General features: G+C 49.9%; 6 protein-coding genes across 6 annotated transcripts; 3 read left to right on the forward strand and 3 right to left on the reverse strand.

Moving 5' to 3' along the window:
• Positions 1 to 643: 643 nt before the first annotated feature.
• Positions 644 to 4,258, reverse strand: N7469_008750 (uncharacterized protein; the record flags this gene model as incomplete). The annotated part of the gene is made up of 1 exon (XM_056647668.1): positions 644 to 4,258. One exon carries the CDS (start codon positions 4,256 to 4,258, stop codon positions 644 to 646), a length of 3,615 nt encoding a protein of 1,204 aa, XP_056497433.1.
• Positions 4,259 to 4,879: 621 nt separating this feature from the next.
• N7469_008751 (MICOS complex subunit MIC60) lies at positions 4,880 to 6,966 on the reverse strand (the record flags this gene model as incomplete). The annotated part of the gene is made up of 4 exons (XM_056647669.1): positions 4,880 to 4,924; positions 4,994 to 6,600; positions 6,666 to 6,774; positions 6,853 to 6,966. 4 exons carry the CDS (start codon positions 6,964 to 6,966, stop codon positions 4,880 to 4,882), a joined length of 1,875 nt encoding a protein of 624 aa, XP_056497434.1.
• Positions 6,967 to 7,985: 1,019 nt separating this feature from the next.
• Positions 7,986 to 8,934, reverse strand: N7469_008752 (Rab family GTPase; the record flags this gene model as incomplete). Its single annotated transcript, XM_056647670.1, has 5 exons — positions 7,986 to 8,333; positions 8,400 to 8,591; positions 8,689 to 8,715; positions 8,772 to 8,791; positions 8,865 to 8,934. The coding sequence occupies 5 exons, from the start codon at positions 8,932 to 8,934 to the stop codon at positions 7,986 to 7,988; spliced, it is 657 nt and encodes a 218-aa protein (XP_056497435.1).
• A 612-nt stretch (positions 8,935 to 9,546) lies between these two features.
• On the forward strand, positions 9,547 to 11,727 carry N7469_008753 (putative phosphoinositide phosphatase (Sac1); the record flags this gene model as incomplete). Its single annotated transcript, XM_056647671.1, has 2 exons — positions 9,547 to 9,754; positions 9,827 to 11,727. 2 exons carry the CDS (start codon positions 9,547 to 9,549, stop codon positions 11,725 to 11,727), a joined length of 2,109 nt encoding a protein of 702 aa, XP_056497436.1.
• A 584-nt stretch (positions 11,728 to 12,311) lies between these two features.
• Positions 12,312 to 14,062, forward strand: N7469_008754 (tetrahydrofolate synthase; the record flags this gene model as incomplete). The annotated part of the gene is made up of 4 exons (XM_056647672.1): positions 12,312 to 12,329; positions 12,437 to 12,574; positions 12,655 to 13,788; positions 13,850 to 14,062. 4 exons carry the CDS (start codon positions 12,312 to 12,314, stop codon positions 14,060 to 14,062), a joined length of 1,503 nt encoding a protein of 500 aa, XP_056497437.1.
• Positions 14,063 to 14,583: 521 nt separating this feature from the next.
• N7469_008755 (glycylpeptide N-tetradecanoyltransferase swoF) lies at positions 14,584 to 16,292 on the forward strand (the record flags this gene model as incomplete). Its single annotated transcript, XM_056647673.1, has 4 exons — positions 14,584 to 14,644; positions 14,722 to 15,175; positions 15,243 to 16,026; positions 16,095 to 16,292. 4 exons carry the CDS (start codon positions 14,584 to 14,586, stop codon positions 16,290 to 16,292), a joined length of 1,497 nt encoding a protein of 498 aa, XP_056497438.1.
• Positions 16,293 to 16,612: the final 320 nt, after the last annotated feature.

Raw genomic sequence — 16,612 nt, forward strand, 5'->3', positions numbered from 1 at the left:
TGATTGATTGGTGGTACTATATAGCCTTGATCATAACGGGCATCACTATCCCACGGCTATGACACAAAGAAGGCACTTAAAGTTGAAAGAATCTAAGGCCTTTGAGATATCTTTGAATCCAAATTTAGAATTTCCCAAATGAAAGAGCATATGACATTGTCCATTCAGTTCTGGAATATAACAAAGACCCTTACTTGCCATTCAGGTTTCAACATTCCAATTTTCAAGGAGTACCTACTCCTTGTAAAGTAGGTACTTTACAATATTTTTGAGGCTCTAGATATGAGTAGGTACTGAAGGTTATAATAATGCCCATTATTCTGCATCTTCTAGTTCATCATCTTCATTTCTATTCAAGCAGAGGTATTCTGATGGTAAGTGCCAGTAGGATCTCGAACAAAATTGATTAGAAAAAATTAAAACTATCATTATACATACATTCTATAATACCAAAATGCCAATGAAAATACATAAATGTCCTCGAAAGAGAATACAGCCTCTGGCAAGGCTGAAACAGGGTATATGCGCACGCTATGAGAGAAGAGCGAAGCTCAAAGAAAGTATAATAAAGACAATAGAAGAAAGAAACCGTGAGCTGAACCTATGCACCCAAAGGGCATGGGTAGAACCACTGTAAGAAGAATTATAGCCAGAGAATCCATCGAGCACCAGAAACGAATCCGCGAAAGACTCCACGCAATAACTTGAATGCCATGACGATAAGCCAGACCCACCACAGCACACCGACTAGCGTCCATTCTAGAACGACAAAGCCAGTCCGGCGCAGCCAGCGGAATCGGCGTCGGCGCTTTCGAAGACCCTTGTCGAGGGCGTCGGTGAGAGATTTGACGGCGAGTGTGCTGGTAGTGTTCAACTGAACACAGAGCTCCTCTGCATCGTCGGCAGTTGCTCGGACGCGGGGCGTTAGGGACTGGTTGACTAGGTCCTCTAAATCTTTCAATTGTGTGCGGAGAGGGGTTGAGGTGGATGTTGTAAAGTGGTGCATGGATTGCTGGAAAGAATACTGGGTATTTTCGAAGCGGCGAAGGAGGCTTTGGGCGGCAGAGTCGAATTCACCGAGACGAGTGACACGAGGAACTGAGTTACCTGGTCCAAATGCAGCTTGAAGCCAGTGTGGTGGTGGTTCGCGGACACTGTGGGCTCGTCGGACGATTTCTCGTGCTTTGATGCCGGATGATAAGAGGAGCGCCTTGGTACGCTCCACTTCTGTCTTGCCAGGCACTCCAGAGTCATTGAGCCTGTGGAGGCTACGTTCCGATATACTCCAGGCACGAGAAGCACCTGAAAGGCCGGGGCGTCCGCTTTGGGTCGGGCCTGGTGATGCTCGTGCTTGTGCGAGGCCGGTGACAGGAGGTCGTGTAAGACTATATGGAACAGACATGTCCCTGATGGCATGTCGCTTCCCACGATTGCGGTTCAGCCCTGATGTCGGGCTGAAGTCCAATGTTCTGCTTCTAGTAAGACCAGGCCTCTTTGGCGTGTCTTGTTCGTCTTGTCTCAACAAAGAGGCGCGGTCGCGTGAACTAGAGCCATAATCAATAGCGTCGGTTGATCCATTGTGCTCGTCCTGTCGTAAGGGCGATGTAAAGCTGGGCAATGAGCCCATGAGACTCTTGTTCGGCGTACATTTATCAGAATCACGACGAGAAAAGCGGCCGGGTTCGTCGCCCATGGTCGGTAAGCGCCTTAGAATGCCTTTCGGTCCAGATCGTTTCTCTGGTTTCTTACCATCCTCGTCATCGAAATCGCTCGAGTCCGAAGCAAAAGTGGACGCAGACGACGACTTGCGAGAATCCACACCCAAGTCCTTTTTGAACACCATGTCTCCAACTTTGGATACTTCGTTGCCAACAATCTCAGCTATCCGGCCAGGTCCTTTGAAGATTCCACGTAGCTTAGATTCGGGGAGATGTTGTCCTTTTCTTCCTCGTGGGAAACTATCAGACCTTTGGCCATCAGTCGTGCCATGTTCGTCAAAGTAAGAAGAAGACACAACATCTGGAAGAGGACTAGGCTCCAACCTCGATGAGCTTTCAGCGTGTTCAGCGTATTTCGATGGTGGCATCAACACATGATGCGATGAACTTGTTGGATCAAGACTCTCGTCTCCATGTTCTCGAGGTTCGCGTTCTCCCTGTTTGCTCTTACTCCGCTCGTGGCGAGACACGATCTTGTGTCGAAGCCCTTTTTTGGCTGGTGACGGAGAGCGACTGGAGGGTGGAGACAGATTGACAGCAATGCTGGGAAAATAAGTGGCATTTGCTGGAGAATTGGGAGCAGTGCTATCCATTCCTTCCAGTGACATTCTGGGGTTGATTCGATCATCAATACTACCAGCAGAAGAGAATGATGCTTTCCTGTATGATCTACGTAGCTTCGTATTGATCGAAATTGGGTCAGACAACTGCGATTTGTTCTTGTCGCTGTCCAAAGCGCCTGCTGGTGATTTGCCGCGAGATGCTCGAGAGTTTGAAGAATTGCCGTGGCCTGGATCTAACTCGGTGCTCTTACGTGGATAATCCCAGATACGATGCTTGCGCTCTGAGGACTTGCGTCTCTCTGGGCTAGAGTCACTCGAAGGACTACCTGCACGTAAATGCACCTTATCCCATCGTGAATGCTTGCGCGAGCTAGAACCGCTTCGACTTCGTGCACTTTCAGAATGGCTGTGGAATCGATTTCTGTGGCGCCCTCGTCCAACACTTTTAAACTCTTGTGCTTGCGCGGGGCGAGAACCTGATAATGATGTTTGGCGAGATGACGGTGCTTCTTCTCGAGTGTTTCTGGATTCTACAGAGAGTCGCTGCTTCTCTGCGCTTGGATCCACTACTTCTAATTCGGCCTGATCTGGATAGAGTCGGTTGCCATCCTTATCCAATATCTTGGTCTTGTTTTCGACATCTTCCGCCCAGGCTGCATCGGCTAGGAGTTCCTCGGGGCTTACCCTCCAATCCATGCGTAATCGAGGAGCTTTAATGCTGTTCGTGCGGCTAACGCGTCTCAGGCTGGCAGAAGGGGAGGTAGTCACATCCCAATTTTCAGGCTCGCGCTGGAAGGAAGACCTTTGGCCATGCTGGAAAGAAGGAAGCTTGACGGATTGTGTAGTACCCAGTGTCTTGTGGCTATATGTGTCCTCGATAGCACTGATCCAGTCATGGACCTTTTCAACATTATGCCAGCCCTCTGCTTCAGCGTCGATTGGGCACTTTTCGCGATATCGGACCCGTCTGTTACGGATCATTTGAAGAGGATTATATTCTCTATTACCAGATACAGTGTCACTCGGTGACTCGCTCTCTTTTGCAGCTGGGGGAGTTCGCAATGGAGGCAGAGACGGTAGCAATCGTAAATATTGGTGAAACAATTCAAAATGGCGACGAGCTCTTTCAGCTCGGGCAAGTGTACTATCGGAGAAATCGTAAGCCCGATGGTCTTCCCTAACAGAAGCGGGCAGTAGATGAATGACGGGAGACTGGCCAGGCTTCGAATCTGGGCGCTGGTCGTCGGCAAATGGTCTTGTATAGTCTTTATAGGAGACATCCCGTTGAGATGCATGTCCTCTTGGGAGTGACATATGCGGGTCCATAGGGCCGGGGGCTGGTTGAGCTATAGATAGTGGTCTCCGTCCGCTCGATGCCAAGAGTAACCCCGACGCATTTCGTCGCCTAGACTCATTCAGATTCAGAGCGAGATTGACGATTTGTAAAGAATCTCTGTCGAATCCCGACGCCTGCTCGGCACTATAATTCTGACTCGATCCGGCCTGCGACGAGGTTCTGGATCGTTCGTCATCGCGGATAGACGTCGAGGTTTGCTGCCTATTTCCCGAATCTGAGTCTCCTGCAGGTCCAGCCTTTGACTCCGAAGCCGTATTCTTATGACGACTCCAAGGGAAGCGCGATCGCTTCTTAGCTACCACGACATCGGGTTCGGGGACGCTTCGTTTCTCCGTCGGAGGTTCCGATGGCCGCGATCGATGCGAAGGGATTCTCAAGCTCTTTGACCGAGGTAATGAATCCAACATAAATCCACCAGAACTTTGAGTCCTTCGTTGACCGGGGGTTCTCCGATCACCGTCGCGAGAGCTGCTCCCCAAAGTACTCCCCTCCAACTCCCCACTCCGTCGGCCATCACTCATTGCGACACCCCCTCGCCGTGATAACCCACCATCTGAGTAATTTGCTGGCGAACGATTTCCTTGGGGTGTCTCGCGTGGAGGATCATTCATCGAAGACATCGAGTCATGCGCTGGGTGCGCAGTCAAGGTCGAGGAAAGGGCGAGACAACTAGATTGCCAGGCCTGTGGAGAAGGCAACAGGCATCGCCAGTCAATGTCATACAAGCATGGGTATAGACAAACTAATTCAATATAAGAACGATAGCCGGGAAGAGAAGTATCGATTTCAAGGGTCTGGCAGATTAGTTCAACGACGTCAATCGAAGTGATCGTCGGAGTTGCGCGTCAGGCAGCGGGGCTTATTAAGCACTCATACAATTTAACTAGCCTCGGATCGTGCAGATAGTTTAATTCCTTGCAGGATGAAAGTTGGATGAAAGAATATTAACTGATGGTTTGTTTTGTTTATTGTATTCGTATCAAGCTACGCTATCAAGTAGTACAAAGTAGTATCAATTTTGGTTTTTAGACCCCAAACATCTCACCACTGTGGAGCCTGTCAGGTGCGAACTACCGAATGGAGGGATAATTCCGTTTGATATCTCCAATAATCGCCCATTGAACAAAGGAAAGATTCTAGCATTTGGGTCTAAAGCAGAAAATACAACTAAAGGTACATTCCTGTAGACGCGACGAGGATATACAGGACAAATTGAAATCAGCATCGCTCAAAATATGCGCTTACTCCACACGCAAGCACTGGAGCCGGGCCTGGGTCTCAATGACCTAGAATATAAGTTAGCATTTGCGAGTATAACACGGTTCCATACAAGGATGACATTTCTATCAACTTACCTCGAGAGCCTGCTTGACCTCAAGAACTCGTCGCACATCACCCAACCAATCCTTGCTCAGAATCTTAGCCCAGCCCTGGAGACCGTTCATCTCACGGGCAGCAGCATCAACGTTACCCTCCTCAAGAAGGTGCTCGGTGCGGATGAGAATGCTCTCAACATCGTCACCCTCGGGAAGGCCCTCCTTCTTGAACATGACCTTGCTCAGGACCATGCTAGCAGCGTGGCTGGCAATACCAGCGTCCTCAGGCAGAAGGCTGGCCTTGCGGACCTCGCTCGCAACACGGCGGAAACGCTCAATGATCATGGTAGTGGATGGGATACCACGCTGGTAAGCGGTGGGGTTGATAGAGGCAATGGCAGCTTCGACAACAGGGTCCTCGGCAGCCAGCTCCTTGACGGCAACCAGCTCGCGAACGAAGGGGCGGGGCTTCTCGGCACGTTCAAGAGTGGAGCGGACGGCATCTACGGCAACCTGAAGCTGCTGGGTCTTCAGGTTAGTATCAATAACGTTGCTCCAACCAGTGGTCAGGTTCTCCAGTTCGGTGATGCTTTCGGCCAACTCGTTCAGCTTGCTGAGACGGCCCTCACGTTCACGCTCAACCAGACCTTGGACCTCGTGGACGTATTTACGGTTCAGCTCAATAGCCTGCTCGACGAGCTCGTTCTTCAGACGCTGCTCGGCAAGATCTTGTGCGCGCTGCAACTCAGTTTTGATCTTCTCCTGGTAGGCACCTGCCAACTTCTCACGCTCGGCCTCGAACTCCTCGCGGAACTGAGCAACCTCAGACTCACGCATCTGCTCGAAACGGCGGATCAGCTCCCGGGCGGACTCATCGAAAGTGCTGTGAGCCTTGTTGATCTCCTCTTGGGCAGCCTTGGCAGCCTCACTGCGGATAGAGCTGATCTTCTCGCCGATCTTGAGAAGCTCCTCCTTAGCCTTGGCGACGGGAGCTGAGTACTTGTTCGCGTTCTCGTCGGCGCTGATCACGGTGACAATGTCGTTAAAGGTCTTGACTAGCTCTTGCACGACACCGTCGTCACCATCCTTAGTCTGCAGCAACTCGATGGTGCTGGAGGCAACAGCGGGCTGTCGGGGCTCATCAAGAGAGACGGGCTTCTGCTCCTCCTTCTTGGGGCCCTTGGAGGCCTTATCTTCCTTAGCCTTGACAACAGCGGCGGTCTTCTCCTCGGGCTTGGCCGACTCAGACTTGATATGGGCATCATGAGCCTGGGAACTCATGTGAGGGCCGCTCTTGGAGACGTCACTTCCAGACTCCTCCTTAGTAACATTCCAAGACAGACCGCTCTTGCCGGGAATTGTGACCGACTTGCCCTCGTCGCGGGGAACACCTTGGATGCGGTTGGAGTGTCGGGAAGCATTGGGGAATCGTCGGTAAAAGTCACGCTCCTCAAAGTAAAGAACGCACTCTTCACCGTAAGGCACGTACTCTGTGAAAAAGTCGTGGAAGTTGTCGGACTTGAGGGCCAAGAAGATGCTACCACCATAAGCGATACCGGAGGTCAAGATCAGGTAAAGCAGGAATCGACCGAATCGACCGCGCTTGGGAGGCGCAGCCTCAGGTGAAGCAGGGACAGCCCTGGGTTCTAAGATGAAAGATTAGATTAGCCTATGTCCGGAACGAATTCTATGACGAAGAGGCTGGCGGTACCTTGGTCGGTGGGCTTGGGGATGGACTCGGAAGGAATGGCGGATTCAGAAGAAGGGGTAGCAGGGGTTGGGCCACCAGTAGTGGGAGGTTTCGAGTCGGCGAAGAATCGCTAGGAAGGAAAATGATATTAGCTAGGGACACTTGTGATATAGAGCAACTACGTGTAGCCATGGCCGACTCTTCGTACCTGACCCGAGAATCGGGTGCTCGCACCGGCCTTGGATAGCCATTGCGAGGGAATCCGTTGGCGAGCAGGGCCCGACAGAAGCTGCCGGCCCGGAGCAATTGATGAGCGCAGCATGACGAGCCGCACAATCGCCGGAGGGAAGTGTTTGGCAAGATGTGTAGAGAAACGGGGAAGTTGGAGGTTCGGTCGCGATCCGCCCCGATGATCCTGCAGGCGGTCAGCTCAGTTCGGTCCAGCAATCCCGCGCAGTCCGCCAATTCTTTACTAGAGGAAGCCTTAGAAGACATGTCTAGTATTGAAATTGGTAAATTGATGGGCTTGAACTGAAGCAGTTTATATTTTTGGGAAATCTGGTTTTTATTTCTTTGAAGATATTCGGAAGCGTAGTTTTTAATTTGGTGATGTCATCCATAGGTCCATTCAAATGCCACAAAGTGGGCACTTTGGAGAGAAATATAATGTATAGTTTGGGATTCAAACACCTGTTCGAAAACATTGAAAAGTACTACCTAGTACTTTTAGATACTTTTCAGTGTTTGAACTATGTGCAGACTGACATTGGCATGGACCTGCATAAGCACAATATTAACTTGATCATTTCATAAAATGAGAGTCCTACAATAGAACTTGAACTTCATATAGATACAGTCTGAAAAAAATGTATTATCTGAGCATAGCATACTGGAAATAAGTCTGGCAAAAGAGGACAGAGGGTAATACGTGGACAATATAGTCCAACAGAATCAGGTGGAAAGCAGATGCTGACGCCGGGTAGGAAAAAAGAAAAGAGGTACAAGGAAAGCAGAGAAGAAGGCAGGTAAATCCTGCTACAGCATGTCTAAAGCCAAGTTCCAGATGCGTTGGTCGAGTTATTTCGGATTCTCGGATTGACGACAAGCTCGGCGTAACCGTCAGAAGAGAAAGCAAAGAACCAACAAACGAAAAGAAAACCGAGACGACCCAGTAGCGTACTCTTGTGTCAAAGTGTGGTAGTTAAAAAAAAAAGAAAGGGGTGTGGTAATGACCATCGCGACTTTACAGTCACGCTAGCCATCTTCGAGCCGGACGATCGAGTGGAGGGATGGAAGTATTGACCGCCGGTGGAGATATTCAGTGAACGCGAGATGATTTATTTAGCAATTGCAGGCGCCGGCACCCTGAGTGCCCGGGGCCTCAGGTCGGAGGTCGACACCGGGTCGTGGGGCAGTCCTCAAATTCCGGGGGCCAGCCTGGTCGAGAGGCAGCTTCTTGGCGATAGCTGTGAACAACTCTCGTACATTTGTTGAAGACTTCGCGGAGGTTTCAAAGAAAAGAAGACCGGCCTCACGGGCGTAGGCCTCAGCATCGGCGGTGGGAATTGCTCGCTTATCGGGGCTTTCAGTAACAAGATCAAGCTTGTTGCCTGCCAGAGCAATTACAATGTTCTCATTTGCTTGTCGTTGAAGCTCCTTCACCCAAGACTTGGCTTTATCCAGCGACGACTATGAGTGTTCAAATATGTTAGTTAGTTGCATCAAGGGGAATAGATGCGCGGAGGCCGAACATACAGCCTGAGTGATGTCATAGACAACGACGGCACAGTTGGCATTCCGATAGTACATCGGAGCCAACGACTTATATCTCTCCTGACCTGCAGTATCCCAGATTTCGAATTTGACTGTAGTGCTCTCATCGAGGGAGATGGTCTGTGTCAGGAAGGCGGCGCCGATCGTGGACTCGCGGTAGTCGTCAAATTGATCCTGAAAACCAACAACGGTCAGATCGCCTGGTACATAATTTTCTCGCATGGACCTCGATGCATAAGCGCATTCCCGTATAGAATCAATGAGCACTCACCTTAACGAATCTCAACACCAAGGAACTCTAGAAAGCGGTTAGGTTAGTTCTTGATAAAGGATAAAGCAAGCTGGATCTCGAACCTTTCCCACGGCGGATTCTCCTGCAAAGACGTAGACCGATTAGCTTTTGTCATCCACAGAACTCCGAAACATCCTTCTCGAGAAATCACCTACCGAGCAAGACGAGCTTGAACTGAGCGAATTTCGCCCCGGGGCGGGCTCCTGCTGGTTGTCGGGAGGCCATGGCCGGATCGGGGAGGCGACTGGGAGTAAGGGGAATGCGAAAGGAATTTCGAGGTAAATAAATAGGACGTCGTAGCAGCCGAGATTGATCGAAAGAGAGATTCTTCGGAAGAGCGGACCTGAGGTTGGAGATGGAGGGAGTTCAGAAGGTCAGGCGGCGCCTGACGCAGTGGAAGCCCCCGCTGGTATCACCGCCTACCGCAGGCAGTAACCATGCATTGATTTAATCATGTTTACCAGCAATGAGATGGAGAGTAGTTATAATGATAGATAGATATTGAATTTTCTCAGAAGCAGGGTATAATTGATTATCTAGAAATGCGTGTGCTGTAGTTTTTATAGTCAAAACAATCCCCTTTTACTCTATACTAGCACTATTCTGTCTCTCGTAGAACATGCAGATAGTACTTACTGGTACTTCTATATCTCGGCGTTCGCCATTGGTTTACAAGTACCCTCAGGTACCGACTGCACGCCCTCCTGCCGTGTGTACGGCCGCGGTCGATCATGTGTTCCTGAATTATGCCATGGTTGCGCTTCCTTTCTCTCCATCCCCTCCCCACTCTCCCTCCTTTAACTTCATTTCTTTCAATTTAACAGTGGGTTGCCCATTATGGCTCCCCAATTAATCCCTTTTAGGGATATCAATTTGCATGCCTCGCCTTCCCACTATGCCTTCACTTCACCCTCATCCCCCCAGGCTCCGACTCTCGTGGTGGACCGGCCGACGGGTGACCTGCGTTTGAATGATGGCCCTCTTTCGGGCGCAAAGCGCATTTCAAGTATTGCTGGAATATTGGGTATTCTGAAGCTGAAGCTAGGTACGTTGCGACATTATGCGACGAAATAAGGCGTCCTTCTATCCTGTACAGGAAACTTGCTGACGATAATAGACAAATACATCGTTGTGATCACCAAAGCACAGCCCATGGGCCGATTGCGCGGTCACATGGTGTACAAGGTTGCTGCCACCGAATTCCTTCCAATGCGTGAACGCCCGCTCCACGATCGAGATGAAGACACCTATCTTGCGCTGGTCAAAGAATTGCTTCGTACCGGCCCTATGTACTTTTCCTACTCCCTCGACCTTACCAACAGCTTCCAGCGACAATCACAAGGACCTGCCAATATTCCCATGTGGAAGCGTGCCGATGACCGCTTTTTCTGGAATCGTTTCATCCAGTCCGATCTGATCGACTTTAGTTTGGGAAAACAAGAAACCAGTGGAATTCGCTATGGGCCTCAACCCGGGGCAGACCCATACATCCTCCCGGTAATGTTTGGGATGATGCGCATAACACCTGCCCGTGTCAAGTCGACCTCTTTCACATTTGCTCTCATCACTCGACGATCTAGACACCGCGGCGGAACGAGATACTTTTCTCGTGGAATCGACGAGCAAGGCAATGTCTCCAACTATAACGAAACCGAGCAGGTCGTTATTTTGAATGATACCACAGGAGGTCTCTCTGGCTTTGCTGGTGGCCAATCGATGGCCAGTGAGAAGACCAAGGATCTCCAGGTTTACTCATTTGTTCAAACTCGTGGCAGTGTACCTGTGTTCTGGGCCGAGGTGAACAACCTCCGCTATACCCCGAAGCTTCAAGTGCGTGGTGTCGATACTGCCGTTGAAGCCGCCCGCAAGCACTTTGACGAGCAAATTCGCCTTTACGGAGAAAACTATATGGTCAATTTGGTCAACCAGAAGGGGCGGGAGGAACGCGTCAAAAATGCCTATGAACAGCTGGTCCGACTCCTGATTTCCTCTTCCAACGAAATTACCGAAGCTGATGAAAGGACATCCGAAAAGATGCACGTTTTGGAACCAGGGTCGAAGCGAAAAGAGATGGACCGTTTGCACTATGTGTACTTTGACTTTCACAATGAGACCAAGGGTCTGAAGTGGCACCGAGCTGAACTGTTGATGGGCCGGCTGCAGGATGGGTTGACTCAAGGCGGTTACTTCCGCGGTGTCGAGCATCCGGGATCGCCTGGTGGCCAGTTAGATATCCGCTCGGCTCAATCCAGTGTCGTTCGAACTAACTGTATGGATTGTCTTGATCGGACTAACGTGGTTCAAAGCATGCTGGGCCGGTGGGCTGTCACTCACCAGCTTGTTGACGCTGGTGTTCTTCGCCACGGTGAAACGGCAAATGATGATCGCGAATTCGAGGATCTATTCCGTAACATCTGGGCAGACAATGCAGACGTCGTGTCCAAATCCTATTCTGGCACTGGCGCCCTGAAGACTGACTTCACTCGTACGGGCAAACGCACACGCGCCGGTGCTCTCCAGGACTTGAACAATTCAATCACCCGATATGTCCGAAACAACTTTATGGACGGTCCCCGACAAGACGGTTTTGATGTCTTCTTGGGCACCTACCTTCCATACGATACGCTGCCATCTAGCATTCAGATGTTCTTGGACCGACGGCCGCTTGTGATCCAAGCTGTTCCTTACGTCTTCGCGGCGAGTTTGTTCCTATCATTACTTGCTCTGTTCACGACAAAATCGCCTGATTCATCGGCCTGGCCTCTCCGTATCTTCATGGTGTTCTGGTTCATCGTCACTGCCTATTCCTTCCGCTTCATGTACGAACATGGTATGCTTTATGTGAACTGGCCCAAGCTGAACACGCCTGTCGCCGGCGCCGAGGGATACCAAGATGCGATGATTAAAGCTCGCAATGACCCTATTATCGGCCAATGGCTTCCATCTAAGAGACACCAGCGAGGTGTTAGCAATGCACGTCTGGTATTCCTTGAGGAGGGAAAGACCAGGGTCGAATAAATTTCACTTCTTGTCGCGCTTCACCCCCCTTCTTTTCTTCATCTTTTCTTTTCATTCCTCCTACTTTACACACCTACACTTCATGGCTGTATGTTATAACTACCACTGTTTTCCCACACGCTTACTCGAGCCACTTTCCTTTTGTTTCCTTCTTGGCATTACCGTGCTACCTATCGCTGCATGATACATTTTTACTTCTCGTGGTAGACCACGCCGGGGGTGGCGTATTTACTCTTTCAATAAACGTTGTTTCTGGATATTATTGCTATGCTACCACCATATTCCCTCTATTGTATTTCTTTTATGACTATCTCCAACATCCATAGTTTGTGCCAAGCCTCTAAGAGTTTCCCCACGCTGATAAGAGCACGTGATATTCCCGCAGACCGAACGGTTTCCCGAGGGGAGCTACTCGGCACGAACCAAAGATAACCTTCCATCGTCGAGCTGCCGGGGTTTTTGTTGTTATCCCCGCCTGCTCAGTTGAAATTGCAGGCACGGGCGTCTCATTGTCCATGAGAAGGATCTGGACATCTCTTCGCTGGTCCAATTCGCGGCGGCGAGTCTCGACTCACTCGTCCGTCATGACTCGTTCATATGAGGTAGGTATTCGACTTCTGAACTAGCTTCGCCAGCAAAGTATCGAGGATGAGATATTCGGCTTACCTGAACTTTTGATTGGTATTGTCTGACCTCTGATTTGGTTTAGTCTGCCATTGCGGCGCTCAATTCCCTGCAGACGAATTATGCGATTGTTGAGGAACTTCGGAGGTCTACATCTCGACAAGAGATGAACGAACGCTCGTTGCCAGAGACGGTTGAATGGTTACGGCGCATTGGGTACAAGGTTCGTTATTTCAACTCTTAGGGTTGTGAGCCGTTAGTTCGGAATCGTCGACTGACGTTGAACCCCTCCCCACCACTCAGCCTTCGGACCTCAATCAATTGAATGCTGTCCACGTCGCCGGAACCAAGGGCAAGGGTTCAACATCTGCCTTCATTTCCACTATCCTCTCCCAGTATACCAAGCCCGACTCCGAGCAGAAGTCGCCCGGTCTTCACAAAATTGGACTTTATACTTCCCCGCATCTCCGATTTGCCCGTGAGCGTATCCAGATCAACAATACCCCGCTCTCCGAAGAGCAATTTGCTCGATATTTCTTTGAGGTATGGGATCGTCTAGAGGAATCTGCCAGGGTAGCAGGACAGGATCCTACCTCACCGGGGACAAAGCCCCAATATTTTCGCTACCTTACTTTGATGGCATTCCATACGTACTTGAGTGAAGGTGTTGATGCCTCGGTTATTGAATGTGGAATCGGAGGACAATATGATTGCACTAATGTTATCGAGAAGCCAATGGCTACCGCCATTACAAGTCTCGGAATCGATCATACTGCGATGCTGGGAACTACTATTGAACAGATTGCGTGGCATAAGGGTGGTATCATCAAGTCTGGCGTAAAGGGATTTACTGCTCCTCAACTACCAAGCGCGGAAGATGTGCTGCTCAAACGCGCTGAGGAAAAGTCCACCCAGCTGGATATAGTCGCGGAGCACCGTGACTTACGTTCGGGTACGAGCCAAGTCAAACTTGGATTAGCCGGTAACTTCCAGTATACGAATGCCTCTCTAGCAGTGGCAACCGCAGCAGAGGTATTAAGGAAGACTGGAGCTGCTGACATATCTGAAAATGTCATGTCAGAGCCCTTACCAGCGAAGTTCATCACTGGCCTCGAAAAGACGCGCCTGGGTGGCCGCTGCGAGACTCGATTCGAGAAGAATGTGGCATGGTACATTGACGGTGGACATACACTAGAAAGCATTCGACTGGCTGGTCAGTGGTTTGCTTCTCGAATCCAAGAAGACTCGTCTTCCACCGACGTTGCGACAAAGAAGCCCCGAATCTTGATCTTCAATCAGCAAACCCGCGACAGCACCGCCCTAGCACGCGCGCTTCATGAGACACTGGCCGCTGCTCTGGGCGCCGAAGTCCCCTTCACACACACTCTATTCTGTACCAACATTACCTATAAACAAGCCGGCTACCGACCCGACTTGGTCAGTATGAACACCAATGCCGATGACATTGAACGCCTAAGTGTGCAAAAGTCTCTCGCAGAGGCCTGGAACTCTATCGACCCCCCATGCCCAAACACAAGTTTTTGGAACGATCGAAGAGGCTGTTGACTTCGCGCGCAACGTAGCCGCCGAAGAACGTAAGGTCCTTCAAAACGACGAGGCACCAGTCATGACCTTTGTCACTGGTAGCTTGCATCTGGTCGGAGGCTTTCTCGACGTGATTGAGACCAAACCATATGTTGAGAAGGCATAATGAGTCGATGATATACAACGGAGGATTTAACGGGCCTGGAGCTTCATACCCATTCGGTTCATGTATCAACACTTGCCATTTGATTCAATTCATATATGGAGGCGGTAACCATAGAGGTGTTTGGTGGATTTCAACAATTCGAGATTCTATTATTGCCATTCCTCAATGATCTAACTACCAATAACGAGTAGTATCATAATATTCTGTACTGATGACCATCCTTCTGTACCAGTGTAGAGCAGCCGTGTCAGGCACTCTAACCGTCCTTCGTAACTATATCTAGGAGCTCTCAAATTGCTGGAAATATTGTGAATGACTTAGAAGCCATAGACTACTTTGTACTTCTCACAATACTATCTCATCATTCATCACTGCTGTAAACTCCCGGTAATGCGCTATTGTCAACCTCGGAGGTCAGCAGAATTCCCCGCCGATCCGCGTTGATACGTGGGGCTCACACGAAATCCTCCCTCTTCCTTCCCACTCATCCACCACTTTTCCGCGATCAACTACCTTTGGTAATGTCGGACTCCCATAACAAGAGCAATGACAAGGGAAAGGGCCCTCAGCGCCCTGATGAGGGTAAGTCTCTCCACTTCTACTCCTCTACCATCACCTCGTCCATCTCCCCCGCAGTCAACTGATACCAAATGACGCAGGCTCCTCCGATGGATCGAAAAAGGTCCCCCGCAAGGCCGTCGAGTCGGCCCTCGAAATGAACCCCGCGCTGAAGGCTGAGCTCGCATCGATGGATCCCGCAAAGGCTGCAGAAGCCCTGACCAAAATGGATATCAGTCAATTGTTGACCGGACTCTCAGTGGGCGGAAAGAACCAGAAGGATATGGCTTCGTATAAGTTCTGGCAGACACAACCCGTGCCTAGCTTTGGAGATAATGCTCAAAAGAAGCCCATTACACAGGGTCCTATCAAAATGATCAACCCCGATGAAGTCTCCAAGACCCCCGATGCGCTTATCGAAGGATTCGAGTGGTGTACTCTGGACTTGACCAATCCTACCGAGCTACAGGAGTTGTACGAATTACTTAACAACCATTATGTGGAAGATGATAACGCCATGTTCCGTTTCGCCTATTCGCAGTCCTTTCTGCACTGGTGTGTTAACCCTCTGCACCTCTCGCTGGACTCTGGCTAACTAGTACAATTTCGCAACTTGACATAGGGCCCTCATGTCCCCCGGATGGAAGAAAGAATGGCACGTTGGTGTCCGTGCTTCTAAATCTCGCAAGCTGGTCGCTTCGATCTGTGGTGTTCCCACGCATATTCGTGTCCGCGGTGAGCGCATCAAGGTGACCGAAATCAACTTCCTGTGTATCCACAAGAAGTTGCGCTCCAAACGCTTGGCCCCTGTTCTGATTAAGGAAATCACTCGTCGTTGCTACCTCAATGGCATTTTCCAAGCTATTTACACCGGTGGTGTCATCTTGCCTACACCAGTCAGCTCATGCCGTTACTACCATCGTTCCCTGGACTGGTTGAAGCTGTATGAAGTTGGATTCTCTCCTCTCCCTCATGGCTCGACCAAGGCCCGACAAGTCGCGAAGAACCAACTCCCTGCGCAAACTTCTACACCCGGCCTGCGACCTATGGAAGTTAAGGATATCGACGCTGTCTTTGACTTGCTGGAGCGCTACTTGCTCCGCTATGACATGAACCAGGCTTTCGATCGCGAAGAGATTGAGCACTGGTTAGTTTACAAGGAGCAGCCTGGCAAGGAGCAAGTTGTGTGGTCTTATGTTGTGGAGGACCCGCAAACTCACAAGATCACCGATTTTGTTTCTTTCTATAATCTTGAATCGACGGTCATCGATCACCCTAAACACGAGGCTGTTCGTGCTGCGTACCTGTACTATTACGCCACTGAAACTGCTTTCACTGGCGACAAGAAGGCTCTGAAGGAACGACTGCTTGTCTTGATGAATGATGCCCTTATCTGTGCCAAGCAGGTAAGCTACACCGTCATATATTACATAAAATGTTTTCCAAATCAGTCTTCTAACCTTTCTTGTTTTAGGCCAAATTTGATGTCTTCAATGCTCTTACCCTGCAAGATAACCCTCTCTTCCTCGAGCAACTCAAGTTCGGTGCTGGTGATGGCCAGCTCCACTTCTACTTGTACAACTACCGTTGTGCCCCCATTGCTGGCGGGATCAACGAGAAGAATCTTCCTGATGAGAACCAAATGGGTGGAGTTGGTGTCGTTATGTTGTAGGTCTGCAGTGAAGTATTGTAGTACATTCTCATTTCGCGGTGGGCGCTGATACCCCGGAAGAGTCATCTTGTGGAAGTGGAAAGGATCAAGTAAATAAATAAGAACAAAAAAAAAGAACATATCAAACAAGAACCAAGTATATGTATTCCATTAATCCCCTTGATGCGTTCCATAGAAATCCACGAAGTGTCCATCCCGCAGATATGGTAGACACCTTAGTAATCAGGCGTGGATAGGCTGACGTCTTCTGAAACGTCGTCGACTCTCCACTTTGTCTTTGTGACTTGTTGAAGTAGCCTTCTTTGGTTGTTTTATGTCTC

This window comes from Penicillium citrinum, assembly GCF_028827155.1.
Source record: "Penicillium citrinum strain IBT 23319 chromosome Unknown utg000008l:1.0-2707905.0:1.0-2709502.0, whole genome shotgun sequence".
Taxonomy (NCBI): domain Eukaryota; kingdom Fungi; phylum Ascomycota; class Eurotiomycetes; order Eurotiales; family Aspergillaceae; genus Penicillium; species Penicillium citrinum.